This window comes from Lithobates pipiens, unplaced genomic scaffold (assembly GCF_037356315.1).
Source record: "Lithobates pipiens isolate NorthernLeopardFrog02 unplaced genomic scaffold, aLitPip1_a1.2 Scaffold_1, whole genome shotgun sequence".
Classification (NCBI taxonomy): domain Eukaryota; kingdom Metazoa; phylum Chordata; class Amphibia; order Anura; family Ranidae; genus Lithobates; species Lithobates pipiens.
In genome coordinates this window covers 161367515-161387041 of record NW_027507685.1, presented here as the reverse complement: position 1 = coordinate 161387041, position 19527 = coordinate 161367515, and the positions used below count along the sequence as shown (strand labels likewise).

At 39.6% G+C, this 19527-nt stretch overlaps 1 protein-coding gene across 3 annotated transcripts in view; it reads right to left on the bottom strand.

The window, feature by feature from the left end:
• Window positions 1-11304: 11304 nt before the first annotated feature.
• Window positions 11305-19527, bottom strand: part of LHX2 (LIM homeobox 2) — a 56472-nt gene continuing 48249 nt past the window's right edge. For all 3 annotated transcript variants that reach the window (XM_077478831.1, XM_077478830.1, XM_077478829.1), the window contains exons 4-5: window positions 18911-19116; window positions 11305-14008 (exon numbers count right to left, since the gene is read on the bottom strand). In XM_077478831.1, the coding sequence (XP_077334957.1) occupies window positions 13721-14008; window positions 18911-19116 (494 nt within the window). In that variant the 3' untranslated portion in view covers window positions 11305-13720. The remainder of the gene's footprint in view (window positions 14009-18910; window positions 19117-19527) is intronic.

The window sequence follows — 19527 nt, the reverse complement described above, 5'->3', positions numbered from 1 at the left end:
AATGTGGAATGTATGTTCCTTTATAAAGAACATACTTTTTTTAATCAAATTATTATGGGTAATGTTCCACTTTAAGAAATATAGATGATATCCAAAATGGTACAATGAAATATAGAATATCAAATATATGGAACGTGCCTTTTTTTTATCCAGTATAAAAGTATAAAAGTATTACACTGCTAGGGGAGGGTGACAACACTGCTACAAATTGAGAACTACTTTTGCAGTGTCATTAGCCCTTCAAAGCAAGTGCTGCTGAAAGGATCATGATAGTAGGGATGAGCGAATGGTTCAGCCCAAGCATAAGCTCGGGGGGAACTTTCTTTGCGTGGATGTTCAACATCTGAATAAACGGGTAGTTTGCCTGTTTGTTTGGACCTCTGAACCGACCACAATGCATTGCGGTGCTGAACAGTGCATTGCAAGCCCTGATTGGCTGAAACAGCGAAAGTTTCAGCCAATCAGGGCACAGAGCACTGTCAGAGTTATGACTGGACACTGTCATCATGACTTTATGCAATCATGGTCATTCCCGCCCACAGTATAAAAGTATTCTTTCAATGGCAGCCATTTTCAGTGTGATTTCAGCATGGAGAGAGATAGAACAGGGCTCTTTTCAGTGCTATTAGTTCGTTAGTTTGCTATACTGTGCTATTTTGCTTCGATTGTCAGTATAAAATAATAGTTTAGTGTCAGTCTAGGGATAGTGTGAGTGTTGTGAGGAGGATCATCATTCAGCTTTGCATAGTGTACAGCTAGACTAGGGACAGCTCAAATAGTTTCACTGTAGTGTAGTGAGACCGTGTCATTCATATATACAATAGTGAAGAGTAGGGACAGCTCAGATAGTTTCAGTGTAGTATAGTGAGACCGTGTCTGTAATCTTGACATTTGTGTATCGCTAGAATAGGGACAGTTTAGATATTGTCAATGTAGTGACGGTTGAACACCATCTATTTGATTGCATTACTGCCAGTTTAACAGCATTTACTTCTGTGTGCGTTACTGCCAGTTTAACGGCATATAGTTCTGTGTGCGTTACTGCCAGTTTAACTCCGTATAGTTTTGTGTGTCTTACTGCCAGTTTAACGCAATGCGGTTCTGTGTGCGTTACTGCCAGTTTAATGCCATATAGTTCTGCGTGTGTTACTGCCAGTTTAACGCCATATAGTTCTGTGTGCGTTACTGCCAGTTTAACGCCATATCGTTTTTTGTGCGTTACAGCCAGTTTAACGCCATATAGTTCTGTGTGCGTTACTGCCAGTTTAACGCCATATAGTTCTGTGTGCGTTACTGCCAGTTTAATGCCATATAATTCTGTGTGCATTACTGCCAATTTAACGTCATATAGTTCTGTGTGCGTCACTCTACCTTTGGCGCATTGTATTGCAGTATATTATAGTGTATCTGTGTAGTGTGAGTATTCAAATTAAAGTGCACCAAACACCACTTTACATTGATTAAAGTGCATCTACGTTCAGATTCCCACTTCTTCTTTACATTTGCTTATAAGCACCGCCCTCTCCCTCCCAATAATGTCTGGGAGGGCAAGAAGGAGAGACAGACATTCCCATGGTACTGTAAGGGGCCAGCAACAAATGTGTCCACAGGCAAAGGTGGATGTGGTGGTCAGTCCTCAGGCAGGGCATCATTCCCCCTGTTTAATGAGTTTGCCTGTCCTATCCAGCCACAGCATGCAGAGGAGGTGGTGAACTGGCTTACTAAACCTTCCTCATCCTCCTCATCCTCTGTCACGCAAGCTTAGACAAGTGTGTAGTCCCCTGCAGTTGCCAGAGTGGATAGACCTGCCATAGCCTTAACATCAGCAATGGAGGAGTCAGCTGACTTATTTGACCACAGCATCAGCAACTTGTTTCTTGACGATGCCCAGCCATTACTGGATTCAGATGTTGGTTCTGAGGTTAAGGATGACAGGAAAATGAGCATAGAGAGAGGGGAGAACACTGGTAGACAAATTGGCATTCATGTTCCCCCAGCCGCAGCATATTGCCAATTTGTCTCCAGTGGTAATGGTGATGCAATTTTTTACAGCAAGGTCAATTCTTGCTTTCATCAAGTGTACCTCTATAGGGTTATGTTGAGAAGGTGCCACGGACACCCAAAGACCATTTTTTCTGCACCTTTTTGACAGGTGCATATCATTGCAATTTTTTACAGCAAGGCCAGTTCTTGCTTTCATCAAGATTACCTCTATAGGGTTACGGTGGAAAGGCGCCATGACACCCAAAGACCAGATTTTATGCACCCGTTACTTCTATCCAAAGTCAAAGTGACACCAGAATATATCCAAAAAATCTCTAATCTTGTTCCCAGTGCTCTACATTGTGGCCTTATCATACACACTGGCTCCCCATCTGTTGCTGAGCAAAATAAAAGCAGTTTGCAGGGGAAATTATTTTTTTTTGGCTTTATACATGCAATTATTGCTGCAGCAGATTCTAGACATGGTACAGATCTGCCAATTTACAGGTAGACTATTTTATTGATGCATGCCCCCCAGGACAGGACACGGGCCCTTTATAACCATTGTATGCCCAATTACTTGCATATGAGCCTTTAAAATGGACACTTTTGATTTTTGACATTTGGGTCCCATTGACATTAATGGGGTTCCTCATTCGGGTCCGAACTTTCGCAGTGTTCGAAAGTTCTGGTGTGAACCGAACAGGGGTCCGTTCAGCCCATCCCTACATGCTAGCAGGATCAACAGGTAAAGAGTTGAGGATGTTATAAAATGTACTATTGATCCACACAATTATTTTTCCCTGTCACCTTAACCTCCCTGGTGGTATGATTATTTCAGATTTTAGGTGTTGAAAGCGGTACCATTATTTTGCATGGAAATTTGGCGTTTTATATTGTAGGCCTGTAATTCTTAGAAATAATTCACTTAAATCCATCCAAACAAGAGTCTAATAGACATCCAAGGTATGATAAAATTTGAAATATGAAATCATAAATTATAATATAATATAAAATATATATATATATATATATATATATATATATATATATATATATATATATATATATATATATATATATATAAAAAATAAATAACTATAAATAATTATAACAAATAATAATATAATATTAATAAAAATTATTCAATAATGTAATCAAATCAAAAACACTGAAATATGCTGAGTTGCAAAATTGTCGCTGTCATTACTTTTAGTGTTTGATGAGGAATTTCCCCACAAATTACTATCGCTCAATTCTGCAAGTGATTCTAATCTATTATCGCTGTTTTCTAGCTGGTCTATAACCACTTTTGATGTAAGCTGACATTTTTTGGTTACTATGGACAATCTCCAGTTTCCTGGCATAAAGAACAGTATTTATAATATAAAACTGCATGCAGGACACTGGACAAACCACTAGGGACAAAGGGGATGTGTAATGATTTGATACAGTACTGTGATCTGTAAGATTACAGTATTCTGTATCTATACTGTTTTTTTTACTTTTTGAATTTGGCGCCGAACTCCGTCCCCGTGCGTCGCAACGCTCGCAGGGAACGGAGCCCGGCACTGATCACAGCGGGGAGACATTGCAGGATCCAGGGGACAAGGTAAGTAACCCCTACATGGATCCTGCAATGGGATTCCGAGTCTGGCTCGGGAATATCGCTTATGGTAATGAAATCTCACTCCGAGCCAGACCCGGGAATACCGCCAGGGAGGCTACAGATGGAAGATTGCAGATATACAATGTGTGTGTATATATATATATATATATACTGTGATATATATATATATATATATATATATATATATATATATATATATATATATATATATATATATATATATACTGTGTGTGTATATATATATATATATATATATATATATATATATATATATATATATATATATACATAGGTGTGTGTTTTTTGTGTGTCACTCGAGATGTGAGAAACTGCACTATATCATTCGATATGTCCTATTTTCAATAAAAATCCCTAAAAGAAACAGCACCATTCAAGGTTCTGTTCAACTACTCCTCAGGTCCTCCATAGGCAACAGGTGCTTGCTCCCTCTGCCCATCCTGCAAAAAAAGTCTAAACAGAGCTGAGTGCTGAAAAATTAAACTATAGTTATTCCAGGTAGCTAGTTTCCACAGACACAGCCTTAGATTGGAGCATTTTGTGTGATTTGCTTGTACTTGATTGTGTAACAACTTGGCAGATATAAAAAAAAACTCCAGCCTTGGCCACCCTTACCTCTACAATTAAACCCAATTGAGGTGAAACGCATCAAGAGGCCTAATGCCCCGTACACACGAGAGGACTTATGTTCGACAGACTTCCAAAGGAGTTCCGCCGGAGTTCCGACGGAGTTCCGACGGAGTTCTGACAGATTTTTCGGCCGAACGGACTTGGCCACACACGATCACACTAAACTCCGACGGATTCGAACGTGATGACGTACGACCCGACTCGAATAAGGAAGTTCATAGCCAGTAGCCAATAGCTGCCCTAGCGTCGGTTTTAGTCCGTCGGAGTAGCATACACACGAGCGGAGTTTTCGAAGGGGACCGGGTCCGGCGGAGTTCCTTCGGGAAAATTTGAAGCATGCTTCATTTCTAAAGTCCGTCAGACTTTGGCGAATCAAAAGTCCGTTGCAGCCCACACACGATCGGATAGTCTGACGGACTCGGTCCTTCGGACTTTGGATGTTGAAAAGTCCGCTCGTGTGTATGGGGCATAAGGTGTGGACTGTGTCTGTGGAAACCAGCTATCTGGAATAAATACTACAGAGTGATTTTGGCTCTGGTTTCCCTTTTTTTCAGAGGCTCTGTGTTGTTTTACAAGCAAATAGGAATGTATTCGTTGGGAAGGCCTATCACTCACACCTCGTTTTCTAGGGGGGTGAGTGTTCTGATACATAGGGCTTTGGCATACCAGGAACTGGACTCAATGATTGATGTGTCGGGCAGATTTGTTTTTCTGTACTGCAGAATTTATGCATTTACTTTGATTCTTGCTTTTGTCTACATACCCCCCCCCGTTTTCGCGGGAGGTGCTTCAGCTGCTAATCTCTTATTTGGCCAATAAACAGGAAGTACCGGTGTTAATTTAGGGGGACTTTAACTGTTATCTGGATCCCAGACTGGACAGACACCCCCCGATGGCGCATCCTGGGGGTAACAGGGGCACGGCCCTTAGTAGGTTACTGACGGAGGTGGGGTGGGCCGACATCTGGCGGATTAGAAATCCTGACTGTAGACAGTTCTCCTGTTTCTCTAAGACCCATGGATCCCTGTCCCGTATAGATCTATGTGTGGGCACTCCCAACATGGTGGGGTTCACCTCAAGGGTGGAATATTTTCCTCGGGGAGTGTCAGACCACTCCCCTTTGGTCCTTTGGTTGACTACTCAACCCCCTAGCAGTCTGCCCAGAGCCCCGTGGAGGCTGAATGCCTTCTGGCTTAAGTTGTTCCCCTCTCCGGATGGGATTGCATCCCAAATCCGGGGTTTCTTTCTGACACATCGCCACCACCCTGACGACCTTTTGACGTGGGAAACTTTTAAGGCTTTTTTACGGGGGGTGTTTGTCCATGAGATACACCTAGTGAAGCAAAACTCTGCGGCAATACTGGAGCAAGCAGGAGACTTAGTGAAGAGGCTGGAGATTGAATATGTCACGGGGCCTACTGACTCGGCACGGGAGGCATGGATGGCGGCACAGGATTCTCTGGACCGCCTGAGATCCTCCACTGCGGAGCGTAGACGCTTTTTCACAAAATTGGCATTTTATGAGGAGGGGGAACAGACGGGTCGCCTACTCGCTAGAATTGCAAACGCGCAACAGATGTCCCCGGCCATAGGAGCCATTCGAGCCAAAAACGGCAAGGTGGTCAACTCACAAGAGATCGTTATATCCGAGCTGGCTGACTTCTACCGGGATCTTTAAGGGTCGAGGGACGCCTACTCGGATGACGATCTACAGTCATATTTGACCACAATTAATTTACCCTGGCTCTCGGAGGAGGCCGTGCGTATTCTTGACGCCCCGATCACCTTAGAGGAATTGATGGCGGCTGCCGGCTCTTTCCCCACCTGCAAAGCGCCTGGGACAGATGGTATTCCCATGGAGGTCTATGTACAATACGGGGAAGATATCCTGCCTAACTTGTTGAAGGTGTTTAATGCATGCTTGGAGGGTGGTGCTCTTCCCGATTCTATGTCAAGGGCTACTATTGTTTTATTGCTTAAACCGGGGAAGGACCCGGTGGACCCGGGGTCCTATAGACCCATCTCATTGCTGCAGAGTGATGTCAAAATCCTGGCCAAGGTCCTGGCACTCCGGGTTAACGGGATAGTATCCGCTCTTATTCACCAGGACCAGGCTGGCTTTATGCCACATAAATCCACAGCAACCAACCTTAGGAGACTATTTCTGAACATGCAGCTACAGGCAGATAATGGGGGAAACAGGGCCCTTCTGTCCCTTGACGCCAATAAGGCGTTTGATAGTATAAGCTGGAGGTACCTGTGGGCGGTGTTAGATAAGTTTGGCTTCGGACAGCGTTTTATTGCCTGGGTCAAGTTACTGTATGCCTCCCCGAAAGCCAATATTAGGATGACGGACAAAATGTCTACAGAATTTGCTCTGGCCAGGGGGACGCGGCAGGGCTGTCCGCTCTCCCCACTGCTCTTCGCATTTGCGATAGAACCTCTTGCGGCCCTTATCAGAGACAGTGTTGATGTACGAGGATTTCAGTATGGGGATATCCATGAGAAGATCATGCTCTATGCAGATGACATGCTGCTTTTCCTGGATGACCCCAGCCAGTCCCTGCCACAGGTGATGTCCATAATAGAGAACTTTGGAAGGTTTTCCGGTCTGACCATTAACTGGTCCAAGTCGGCCTTGTTGAAATTAGATGAAGGAGAGGTATCAGTCCCGGACTCATGCCCAGTACCCGTGGTGACCAGTTTTAAATACCTGGGGGTGCAAATAACGCCCACAGTAGGGGACTATTGTTCAGTGAACATATATCCTCTGCTGTCGAGATTCCGGGACAGGATAAACACATGGAACACCCTTAGGATGTCCCTGGCCGGGAAGGCCAATCTTATAAAAATGATTTTAATGCCCCAATTGCTTTATTTCCTCCATAACTCACCGGTCGTCATTCATTTAAAACTTTTCAGAGTAATTAATACGCTTTTTCGGAAGTTGTTATGGTACACGAAGCCCAGTAGGATTAAGTTGGAGCACTTGCAGCGCTCTAAGGACAGTGGAGGGTTGGCGGTGCCCAGCCTTGGCTGTACTATATTGCGGCCCAGTTGCAGCATCTGGTGGGCTCCATGGCACATGGACCGGCGGGCTCCTCTGCGAGGCTGCTGCTTCATGCAACGGGGGCAGAGACCATCCCTATGGGACTGGAGGCCCAGAGGTTCAAGGGCTCCAACAGACTAACCCCCACACTATCTATGATACAAAAAATATGGAACAAGAGTAGGCAGCTACAGGGGGTGCAAGGATTCACGGAATATAGTCCGATATGGGGAAATCAAACATATGTTGAGATCGCTAAATTGCAGCCTGACCCTAGATGGAGAGCCCATAATGTACAGCTATTGTCCCATGTATTTCAGGGTGGAAAGCTTCTATCATTTACAGCCCTGCGGCAAAAATGTAACCTTACGGAGGCTATGATCTTCCCTTATTTGCAGTTGCGGCATGCGGTGGCCGCGCAGGGGGATTCGGGTGACTGGGTGTTGTCGCCCACCCCGTTGTTTCACACGTTGCACTCTGCGGATGGCACGAAGGGTATAATCTCGCAATGTTATCAGATGCTGCTAGCGCAGCACCTGCGCGGCCATCCTTGCAAAGCACTGTCGCTTTGGGAACGAGATGTTGGCGCCCTTACGGGTGAGCAGTGGGAGGAGGCCCTGCAGGCTATCACCTACTGTTCACTGAATGTGGCACAAAGGGTCTCCCAACTCTATATCATACTGAGAGCGCACTATACACCGGTGAGATTGAGTAGGATGGGAGGACTGGCTGACCCCCTGTGTGGTAGGTGCGGGCAACACGAGGGGGACCTTATTCATCTCCTATGGCGCTGCCCGAAACTCCACAGATACTGGAAGGAGGTAGTGGACACTGTCAATGCGGTGTTTCACACGCAGATACCCAGGGACCCAGTGTGCTGCGTTCTGGGGATATTGGAGGGGGTGGTGTCGTTGGAGCCTATCAAGGTGGCAGTATCCAGGGCACTGTTCCAGGCTAGGAAGCTTATTTTGCTAGGTTGGAAATCCGTAGAACCTCCTGTGGCAGCGACCTGGATAACTCATATGGGCAGGACCCTTATTATGGAGAAATATATTTACTAGCATAGGGGATGCCCGGGAAGGTTTGAGCGCCTGTGGTCATGCTGGCTGGACACCCCTGGGCTAAGTCCAACCGAACTAATATTGTCCAGATTACTGTAGGATGTGTGACGCAAGGCAGATATGCGAGCCTTAGCTTGAAAATGTTATGCCAACTGGGGAATTCTATGCAATTGTGGGGTGGAGGGAGGAGGTCATGGACTGCTGTAATGCCTGTATGTATTTTAACAACTATGTGTCAAATAGATGTATATGTGCACTGGAAATTGCTGTATACCTGTAACTTCAATAAACACCTTTTTGATTTAAAAAAAAAAGGAATGTATTCAATCTTTGTGCTGGTGAAGGCAGAGTATGTATTTTTATGAAAGAGGCATGATCTGGAGTAGGATCCAGTTACCTTTTTGGTACAGTGCATTCCCAATTGCCATTGTTGTAACCCCTGGTCCTAAATTGCTGCTTTAACATTAAAGAATCAGTGGGGAAAAAAATTGCTGCTCACATGTGCTTAACCTAAAATTAACATTAACTTCATTAATCCCCCCCCCCCCCCCAATGTTTGTCCAATGTGCAGTGTATTGCACACTGCCACTCTTGTGTCTGCCAGGGGGACCCCTCTCAAGCACACTTTGATGCATTACTAGGTTTAGAACTAATACTCTTTGACCTGACCCTCTTGGATTTGGGGTGGGGGGCTGCAGCCACTATTATATATATGTGTGGGGGGTTGTATGTGTGGGGAGATGTATGTGTGTGTGGGAGTGGGGGGGATATGGGGTGGCTTTAACGACTTGTAGTTGTAGTGCCAAACATTGATCGCATTGTGGCAAATTTTACTTCCATTCAGTAAGGGTATGTTACCCCGACACTATGATGTTGTAGATGACCATAATTTCTATGTCCCCCCCCCCATCATAACTAACCACCCTCATCTATGCACTTTTAGGCAGCTACAGTACATTTTTGGCACTTTATTGTAATCCATTGATAGGAAGTACTTCCACTACCACATTATTTTTATGTTAAATATCTTAATTTGTAATCAACCCTGTAGATTACCCCTGGCTGGGATCCATTAATGGCACGATCCAACTTCCCCACTGGCTATCCTCGCTGGATTTGGCTTCCAGCGAGAATTCAGCCCCTGTGGTGCCCAGTGATGGGCGATCATGGTATTGAGGTGGCAGCAGAGCGCCCATTTGTTTTAGAAGACTAGGTGAGCACCTAATGTTGTTGTTGTTGTATATATTACATTTTATGTATTAAATCATGGATTATTATTATTATTAATGTATGTATAATATGTATTTTGATTCTGTACTAATGAATTATTATATTATATTTCATGTAACATAAATGAATGCTATTGTTGAAATTCAGAGCCCTGATGAAGCGTTCTGTGAAACATGTTGGCAAATCCTGCATTTTGAAACATTTGGTCTCCAAGCATCCATCTATGGTCTTCAATGTGCATTATAGATGTGTTTTTTAGACATTATAAATAAAAGTATGTTTTTTAATAAACTATGAGTGTTGGTGCTGACCTTATTTACAGACACTTTATCTCAACTCAAGCATCCCACTCTATTTGAAGGTTCGGTGTACCATAGATTGTCTGTATAGTGCCTTCAAAAGACAGAAAAAAATGCCATTTTCAAGTGTTCTGAATTTTTAGTATTTTGTAAAACACAGAAAAAAACATATGGTAAATTTACACGCCTTTGGGAAATTATTTTGAACTCAAGATGTTTATATGTTTTAAGTGATTGTATAGAAATGGGGGATGTAGGAAAGAAAAAGGCAAGGTTCTTTGCAGAACAACAAGAAATATGCAAATTAACTGCATGTTATATGGGGAGCAAGCCCAGTTTATTCCTTTTCTTTTTATTATTCTTACCTTTTACTTTAAATAGCCAATTGTTTACCCTAATCAAGTAACTGTGAATGGAAAGCCACTGTGCTAAATATTATGTACATTCAAACTGGGAGAGAGGGACCCAACTATTACAGTTTTAATGTAAAATGTGTTTTATAGGTCAAATGAGAACCTCTATAAACGACTACTATGATGGGACCTTCTAATGACTTGAGGTGTAACATGGTTACCCATTTTGTCAGTGTTTCTCAGACCTGAGCACTTGATTACAGTTTGGTACAGCCAAAACAACAAAACCACTTGTTAATGGTGTGTTTTATCTCAGTCCAGTCATAGTTTAGCAAGGTACACACACCAGTGGACCCGAATGCTGAGCCAGCATGAGAGTGTGCATTTATAAATATGGCACCGCTACAAGTGCATGACTTAATGCTAAGTATTTTGCATATACTAAGGCCTCTTGCACATAGATGCCTAAATGTCTCTTCAGCATTCTTTTTTTTTTTTTTACTGTTCTGAACGCAGCCTATTGTTTTTATTGGGCCAGTACCTACAGATGCACAAATTTCCCCTGCATATAAAACAGTAAAAAAAAAAAAATATATATATATATATATATATATATATATATATATATATATATGTATATATCAAAAAGTAAAAAAATGTAATTCAACCTGTATACAACAATTACTCATGTCACGGCCAAAATTTATTCTTCATATCAAGAACACTAATGTTTCTGTATTAAACAAGAACAAAAAGGCAAACATTCATTCTATCTTAAAAATTAAGCATTGTTGAGGTAAAAGTATCCATCCAAAAGATGCAACAACATCTCAGAATTGTTCTGACCTTATCCAACATTACAAATAGGGGAAATTTGTCACAATATGCTAAAGCAGCTATACTTAAGTCTTGGCTACTGCTGATGTTAATATACAACTCCAATGACCCTTCACTGGTAAGGTGAAACTGATGGAGAAAATAATTCAACACAGACAAGAGAGCCAGCTCATAGTACCACTGTGCTAAAAAATGGAATGGGCCCAACACATAATAAAAGAAGCAGCCTTTGTTTATTAGTATAATTATTTTCCTGCTTTATACCTTTTTTTCAGAGACCAAACAAAACTTTACAAAAAGATTACACACAGGCCATAAGTTTATACAAGGATGGTTGTTTCGAATTGGCTTTACCAATGGTATTAATAAACACTAGCTAAGAATGAGTTTAGTTATTAAGGGCATTATTTCTAAATACTTCTGGCGACTCTCTCAGAGTCAGGACTGGCCTGTAACTTATTCCAAAGTGTTTCAGGCAGGTGTGGCACTGAACAAAATATATTAAAACCTAGGAGTGCTAGAATGTGCCTTTCTGAATTTCCTCATCTGCATAAGGGTGAGCTTCATTTGTATTTACATCCAATCTTATCAGTATATTTAAGACTTAAAATGATGCGAGCATGGTGATTCTCATCAGTGCAAGGACTCTACAATCCACTCTTAAAATGGCTATGAAACAGTCAAGTGCAATTTTGTGTCAATTTTTTTTAAGAACTCGTTGGACAGTCAAACCCCGTAGTTCATGTGGCGTGTACTGTATATTTTGATTTAAAGGATATCTAACCCTAGAACAAAAAATTCATATAGTCTGTAAATGTGGCAGCTGCATTCGTTTTATTTTGCAGGCTAAGAAAGCAAGTTCAGAAAATACCTGTTATCCTGCCAGAAGTCAAGAGTCCCTGTAACCTTCTGTGAATTGAGCTGAAATGACAAACAATGTTTTTTTTTTAGCTATCTTCTGTAAACTACAAATTCCACTGCCCTCCATGTAATGGAGAAGAAGAGAAGAAGACATGCGTATAGTCCAAATTAGGAGAGCAGCCCATAGCTTCTCCATTGATACAATGGAGTGAGTGGAGCCACCCTAGGACAGGATGTTTTATCTGCAGAATCACCAGGTGAAAATAAGCAAAAAACGGCCTGACAAAAAACGAATGCAGCCACCACATCTAAGGAACTGCAATATATTAAATGTGTTTATGGGTTATATACAGTTTTAAATAATCTAATTGAAACAACTCCAGATGATAGTATCATGGCCTTCTTTGTATTCTAGTTGAGCCACAAAGTCTAGAAGAATGATTCATTAATGTATTGATTTTTCTGGAGATCTTTGCTGTAAGAGTACATGTGGGCTTATTAGTGGAGTTGGTTCTGGTTGGCTTATAGTGGTTGTGTATCACTTATTTCGATTATGGGTGCAGCACTTTAAAACCATGTATGTACAGTATGTGGTTTGTCTTTTAGTCCTTCAATAAAAATGTCTGTAAATGTTAATACTGAATTCTGGTGACTGTTGTGGCAGAGACAACTAATCTCATGAACAACATTTTAATGACTTTAGAAATCCTTGTTTCTCACCAGTTGTAAACTAGTTTTCACAGTGAACAGTATAGTATATGAGATTTAAAACAAATTAAGAGTAGTTAAAACAGTGGTAGGTGAACCTTTTACTCTCAAAACCTTAACTGTTTGTTTAAATGCTAGTCAAACATTGTGCATTGTATTTAATACTTATTTCCAGTTAGCCAATTTCTTTAATTCCTAATCCTAAATGGAAAAATAATTACTTTGTGGACTAGAGTAGACAGGGTCATACCACTCTCACACCTCCCAACATCCTAAAATGTAAAACTGGAAAATGTAAGTACCATACAGGTTTTCCTATTCCAGCCCCTGTTCAGGTGAAACTCCAACCACTTACACTAAGTCCTGCTTCTTCATGGGTCATAAAGCTGAGGCTGTTTTCCACCAAAATATGTACATTTTGGGAGGTATGCATGGTTTAAGATATCAATATATTAGCATTCTCAAAATCTAAAGAGGTTATATATCACACTAGACAATTTTAAGATCCCTGTGGAAAGTCTCTTTACCCCAAGGTTACTGGTAAGCCCAGTAAACGTGTCTGGATGTAGTTACCAGTGCAAATGTTGTGATGGACAGAAACCACCAAATTATCTATGAATGCTCACATTTTACATTACTCGCTCCATAATTCTGCCAGAAAAAGTCTAAGCAAAGAAACTTTTTAGGACTATTTGAAAAGTAACAAACTTTTAACAATTTAGTTCTGGTCATAAATATACAGAGAGAAAATGTATGTTGATAAGACAGTATATAAGGCACATAACAGTCTTTGAGAATACAGAAGATTCAGCCAACTTAAATTAATGGTTCTTTCCCTTATTTTTAGTCCACAAAACTGTACAGGTACACAAATGTTGTGTTGCAGATACATCTTCCAACCAATTCTTCAGTTTATCAAAACACCAGCACAATGAACTCTTCTCTGAGAATGTTCCCCAAAAATGTAATTTATTCATTGAACAAAGTCTCTATTAAAATACACTTGGAAATTGACTAAAAATAATCTCTTTTTTGTTGTTTAATGAAGTTTTGAAGAGTCATCAGAAGAGATTTGTGAGTGTTGTTTGTGGAGGACTTCGAGACTCATGCACGTCCAAGCTACCAGGTACCGAAGTCAGTACAGATGTCACAGTTGGCATTGTAGGGTTAGTCAAGTCTGTTAATGTAGTTGGGGTAGTGGCAGGGCTCATAGAAGCATTGGAAATTTCAGAGGCTGGTCCTGATGGAGTCCCAACTTGAAGAGTGGAATCTGATGTTTTGTCTACTCCATTATTTTCTTGTCTCAGAAGATTCCGTCTAAATTTGGCTCGTGCATTTTGAAACCATACCTGGAATAGGTGAAGTAAAACAGGATTAGGCAAGGTTAAGCAGTTTCACTGTTTAGCACCAAGCATAAGGAGTGATACTTATATATTATAAATTATTTATAATTATACAGTGAGTGCATATTGTAAAACACCTTTGCTTATTTAATATAGTTACATAATCGAACACATATGCAAATTAACTCTTTCACCTTCCATTTTTTTGTTCACATTTCCATCTGTTTCCTAATAAACAAATGCACACAGACATTATTTCAAATAAGGCATTTAAAGATACATTTAGATGTGAATTTTTCTGAGGCTAGCTTGTCAATGGCTGGCAAGGACCCTTTTTTCCTTTCACAGCCAAAGTGATAAAGGGATATCTTCTTTTTTTAACGCTGTAGCCAACTTTTCCACAATCTAAAGACGGAAGACAGTACATTCCATTTAGAGACAAATTGATAGTAAACTTGCCTAATGTTTGCAACAGATAATTTGCCATGTTTGGTGTGGAGTATTTGGAGTGCCTTAGATATCCTATATACTGTATAGTGTAATTAAACACATATCATTAAAAACTGATCTTTGCTGCCCAGTATTTATCTCCTGAGAGATAACCGCATACTACTCTATGTATATTATACAGTATATGTACATATTAATCTCAAAATAATATTAGCACACATAGCGAGCTAAAATGTTATTGCTTTAGTACTCACAACCAGATGCGTTTGTGTATTATTATTCCAGAAGCTTATTACAAGTACAGTATGGCACACCTTATAGTGGGGGTAGATGTGATCTTTGGGTTAGTGGTACTTGTTGCTGGTGACAACCTTATTTTTTACAACCATTCATACACATTTACAGTACATATTTATATAATAGCAGGGGCACAGTATGAACCCAGCCCTCTAAAGCAGGGGTGCTCAACCTGTGGCTCTCCAGCTGTTGCAGAACTACAAGTCCCATGAGGCATGGTAAGGCTGAAAAGTACAAGCATGACTCCCAAAAGCAGAGGCATGATGGGACTTCTAGTTTCACAACAGCTGGAGAGCCACAGGTTGAGCACCCCTGCTTTAAAGGGTGAAATGGCTATATAATTATGATCAAATTTAATTTGCTAAAAAAAAATTCAGCAAACTTGATTCAGTAAACTGTTAGGACTTTAATTATCCTAGGCTAATCTTTTTGCATGAGCAAAACATATTGCAAGCCTATTTTGCAACTGGTGCATTGATTCAATTCCTATATTAATGTAGGTGTTTAAGTACAAAATTAGGCTCGGTTTCTCCTGCTGATATTTAGCAGCTGGCAAGTTAAACCAATTTTTTTTTTTTACATTTGAGAAGAGTTTAGGCTTAGTTCACTATTCGATTGATGTGGCATTAAAAATGTACCTAAATCCTAAATGTGTACATTTTTAAAACATTTTGGGGGGGTGTTATATTTGATGTGGTTTAATGTAATCTATGATCTGTGTAGCACAGAAGTGTTATTTGTCTTTTTGATAAGCAACAAATTTACAATTTAGTTGGTTATTGCTGTCCAAGCATTTATTCTGTTTTATATTATTTAGTTTAATTTGTTGGGTAGTACAGGATACTAATAATATTTGTAACATTAGAGCAATAGAATCGTCTGGTGGCCCCATACACACATTGTAGTTCCATGTAACCAAACCAACAACATACAAAAAGATTAGGGGAAGAAGAAAAAGGCTTCACCCTAGAAAAGTGGTTACTTCCTGAGACATATATCCAGACTAAGTGAAAAGGTTATATAGTTTATTCAAACAATATTGTCATTAACCTCCCTGGTATGATTCAGTCTGGAATTAGGTGCTGAAAGTGGTACAATTATTTTGCATGGAAATCTGGCGTTTTATTTTGTAAGTTTGTTAGTCCTGTAATTCTTAGGAATAACGCTCTTAAATCTCTTCAAACCAGAGTCTAGCAGACATCCCGAGTATGATAAATTTTATAATATAATAAAGAATAATAAAAATTATTCAATAATGTAATCAAATCCTAAAACACTGAAAAAGGGACACGTTTTGGTTGCTATGGACAATCTCCAAATTCCAGGCAGAAAAAACTGTATTTATAATATAAAAGTGCACGCAGGGCGTTGCACAGACCACTAGGGACAAAGGGGGTGTGTATTTTTTAATACAGCACTGTAATCTGTAAGATTACAGTGCTGTGTGTGTTTTGTGTATTTTTACTTTTTTGAATTTGCCGCCGTTCTCCACTCCCATGCGTCGTAACGTAGCAGGGAACGGAGCTCGGCGGCATTCGGCACTGTGAATCGAGCGGAGGACAGCTCGATCACACAGCGCGGCGGACATCGCTGGATCCAGGGGACAAGGTAAGTAAGTCTCACTGTGTCCTCCCCTGCATCCAGCTAAGCGATCCCGAGTCTGGCTCGGGGTTACCGCTTCTATCAGTAAATTCCTAACCCGAGCCAGACTCGGGATTACCGCTAGGGGGGTTAAAAAAGACTGTTAATCACAAAATGAAAAATTGACAATTCAAAAAAATCAAAACAACCATTACCACCCCAGAGACAATGTTTCTCCTTCTTTCCTTAATCTTTTTGGTATGTAGTACAGGATACCTCTGCTATGGCTCCTAATAAATGTCTTAGCTGCTTCAACGGCTAGCAATCACTCTTTAGGAACACTCTGCTTTTTGTTATTGCTTGACTTTGTGCCGACTCTGACATTATACCAACAGACAAATGCACATGATTTTGTTTTCTATAAATACATACAAGTACCTTCTTGTGAATCTGAAACATTTTTGGACTTTGGAGTTTAGTAAATCAGAGGCCTATGTGTGACTAATCATCCACAAACCACCTTAAGATCTATAGTAGAGAGATCTCTACACTAAAGTTCCCAACACTGCCATAGGATTTGCTATCAAGAAAGCTATTATTCTTGCTGCAGAGATATATCATTTTTTTAGAGATGATCAAATAAAAAAACTTTTATCAACAGCAGATCACTAATTGGCTCCCACATTAAAGTTTAAAGCCAAACTTGAATCCACCAACTCATCACTTTTTCCTTTTTTTTCTGTCTTTTTTATTTTTTTTTAAAACCTATATGTAAAGTTGGGTAGGACTGACAACAAATCATTAACAAAAAGCTGTGTGGTTGATTTACTAAAACTGGAGAGTGCAAAATCTGGTGCAGCTCTGCGTAGGAACCAATTAGCTTCCAGGTTTTATTGTCAAAACTTAACTGAATAAGCTGAAGTTAGAAGCTGATTGGCTACCATGCACAGCTGCACCATATTTTGCACTGTCCAGCTTTAGTAAATCAATCCCAAAGTGTTGTTATCCACAACTGAGAATTAAGGAATGAGTGCACTTCAGGCAGATCATCAGGTATTTTCTTACTTGCAAGGTACTTGCAAAGGTAAAAACACAGGGAAATGGCTATGTATTAGAGACATGTCTGCATATGTTTTTTTTTTACTTTACCTTGACATGCACTATAAATTATGAACAAAAATATGCCCCCTCTCCCTACTGCAAGCACCAGTCATATGGGTTACTATCACAATAGCTGCATTAATGCTGCCTAATTAATTAACATTGGCAAAGCATGGATTTCCCATAATCCATTGCTTTACTTGCTCTAATGAATCTTTATGAGAAAACAAAAAATATATACTTTTGTGAATTTACTTTTTAGTATTCATAAAAATATTTAGTAATAAAACAGACAAGTTTATATTATCTAAAATATCGTTTTTTTTTTGTTTTTTTTTACACGTTACGTTGTTTTTACTTAGCTAGTGTTTTAGGAGGGGGTCCAATTTTGGAGGTCACTCTTTAAGAGGTTTATGCACTGCACATACTGTATAACTAGTGTGTTGGGCTGGTATTGTCAGGTTAAGAGACATGCTTTTTTTATTTTATTTTATTGTATTTTCATTTGAGTAAAATACTATTAAAAGTATTTTTTTACATTGACTCTAATATTCCAAAGGGATGTGTGTTTGTCATTATTAAAAAAAAAAATTAAAATACCTTAAAGGGCAGTTCCACTTTTCTTACAAATGTGATACTGTAAGGCAAGGAAGGCAAACCATAAATTTTTTAAATAGTATGCATTACCTTTCTTGCTCTTTTATGCATACAGAGGCTCTCAAATATCACCTTGTGGTCAAAGTGCATACATTTTTATGTGTTTTTTGCCATGGGGCAATTATTTTATAGTAGTATATCTACAGAATGCAGTGTTATCTAAAGGAAGCTCTTCAAATGGCCATCAACACAGTCAGTGCACTCCAGCAACACAGGTTGTTGCTGTTAGTTCGACTGTGCAAAACTAAAATAAAAAAATAATGTTGCATTTTATAAATATGTTTTTTAAAGCCTGTACAAGCATAGAGTAACAAAAAATTTATTTTGTTATATACACAAATGTAATATAAAAATACTAATATTTGAACAATTTTAAGTTGGATTTTAAAAAAATAAGGAAAGAACTATATTAAATTGGTGAAAGAAAAAAATATACTGTGTATGTGTATATATATATATATATATATATATATATATATATATATATATATATATATATTTTAGGTTAAAAATAATTGTATTTGTTGTAAATAATCAGTAAACACCTACAGACAGTTACAACAAGGGGGCTTCCAGTGTAGTTGTTTATAAGTTAAACTGGAGTTAAAAAAATATAACAGACATGAGAATTAAGAATTATATTTTTAATGTATTCCTAAATAACAGAATCGCTCTGTGTAGAACATCTATATGATATCATTCGTTTTTTTGTGGGAATGTACATCAATTTGAAAAAAGTGGCAACATACTTTTCTTCTCACATCATTTCATTTTTGTTCACATTTGTAAAAAAATTGAATATGGGATTTTCTATTTATTTACCTGTAAAACTCTTTTGGTTAAACCAGTCTTCTGAGCTAGTTGCTTTAAGTCCTTGGCATCTGGATTATGGTTAATAGCAAAGTAGGATTTCATTGTCCGGAGCTGATGGTGTTTGAAAGAGGTCCTCATGCGTTTGGTTTTCTGGTTGGGAGTGTACTGTTGGTCTCTGTCCATGTGGTCTCCATCATTTTCATTGCAGCTTAGAGCTAGGAGGAGCAGGAAGGGAATATATTAATTATGATATGCCATTTATGCATCACATTAATGACTTTATATTTACATTGCATTAAACTTCTCAATAGACTCGTCAGTCATATCTAGACCCAGGGTGTCAGAGGCAGGATGGAAAAATGTATTTTGATAGGCCAATTATCTTTACACAGTTGAATTCACCCACCTGTGACACATATGGCAGAAATATCGTGTGACCAATAGTAATCAACCTAACAACTCCAATACATACCTAGGGATTAACTGAAACCACAGCACTGGAAAACCATGACTAATGAATTGAATTGAATTGTTTTAAACCTATGTATGTATGAGAAGCAACTTCTGTGAGTAATGAAACAGTACCCCACCAGCACAGAAAACACAATAAAAACCTAAAGTTGAGA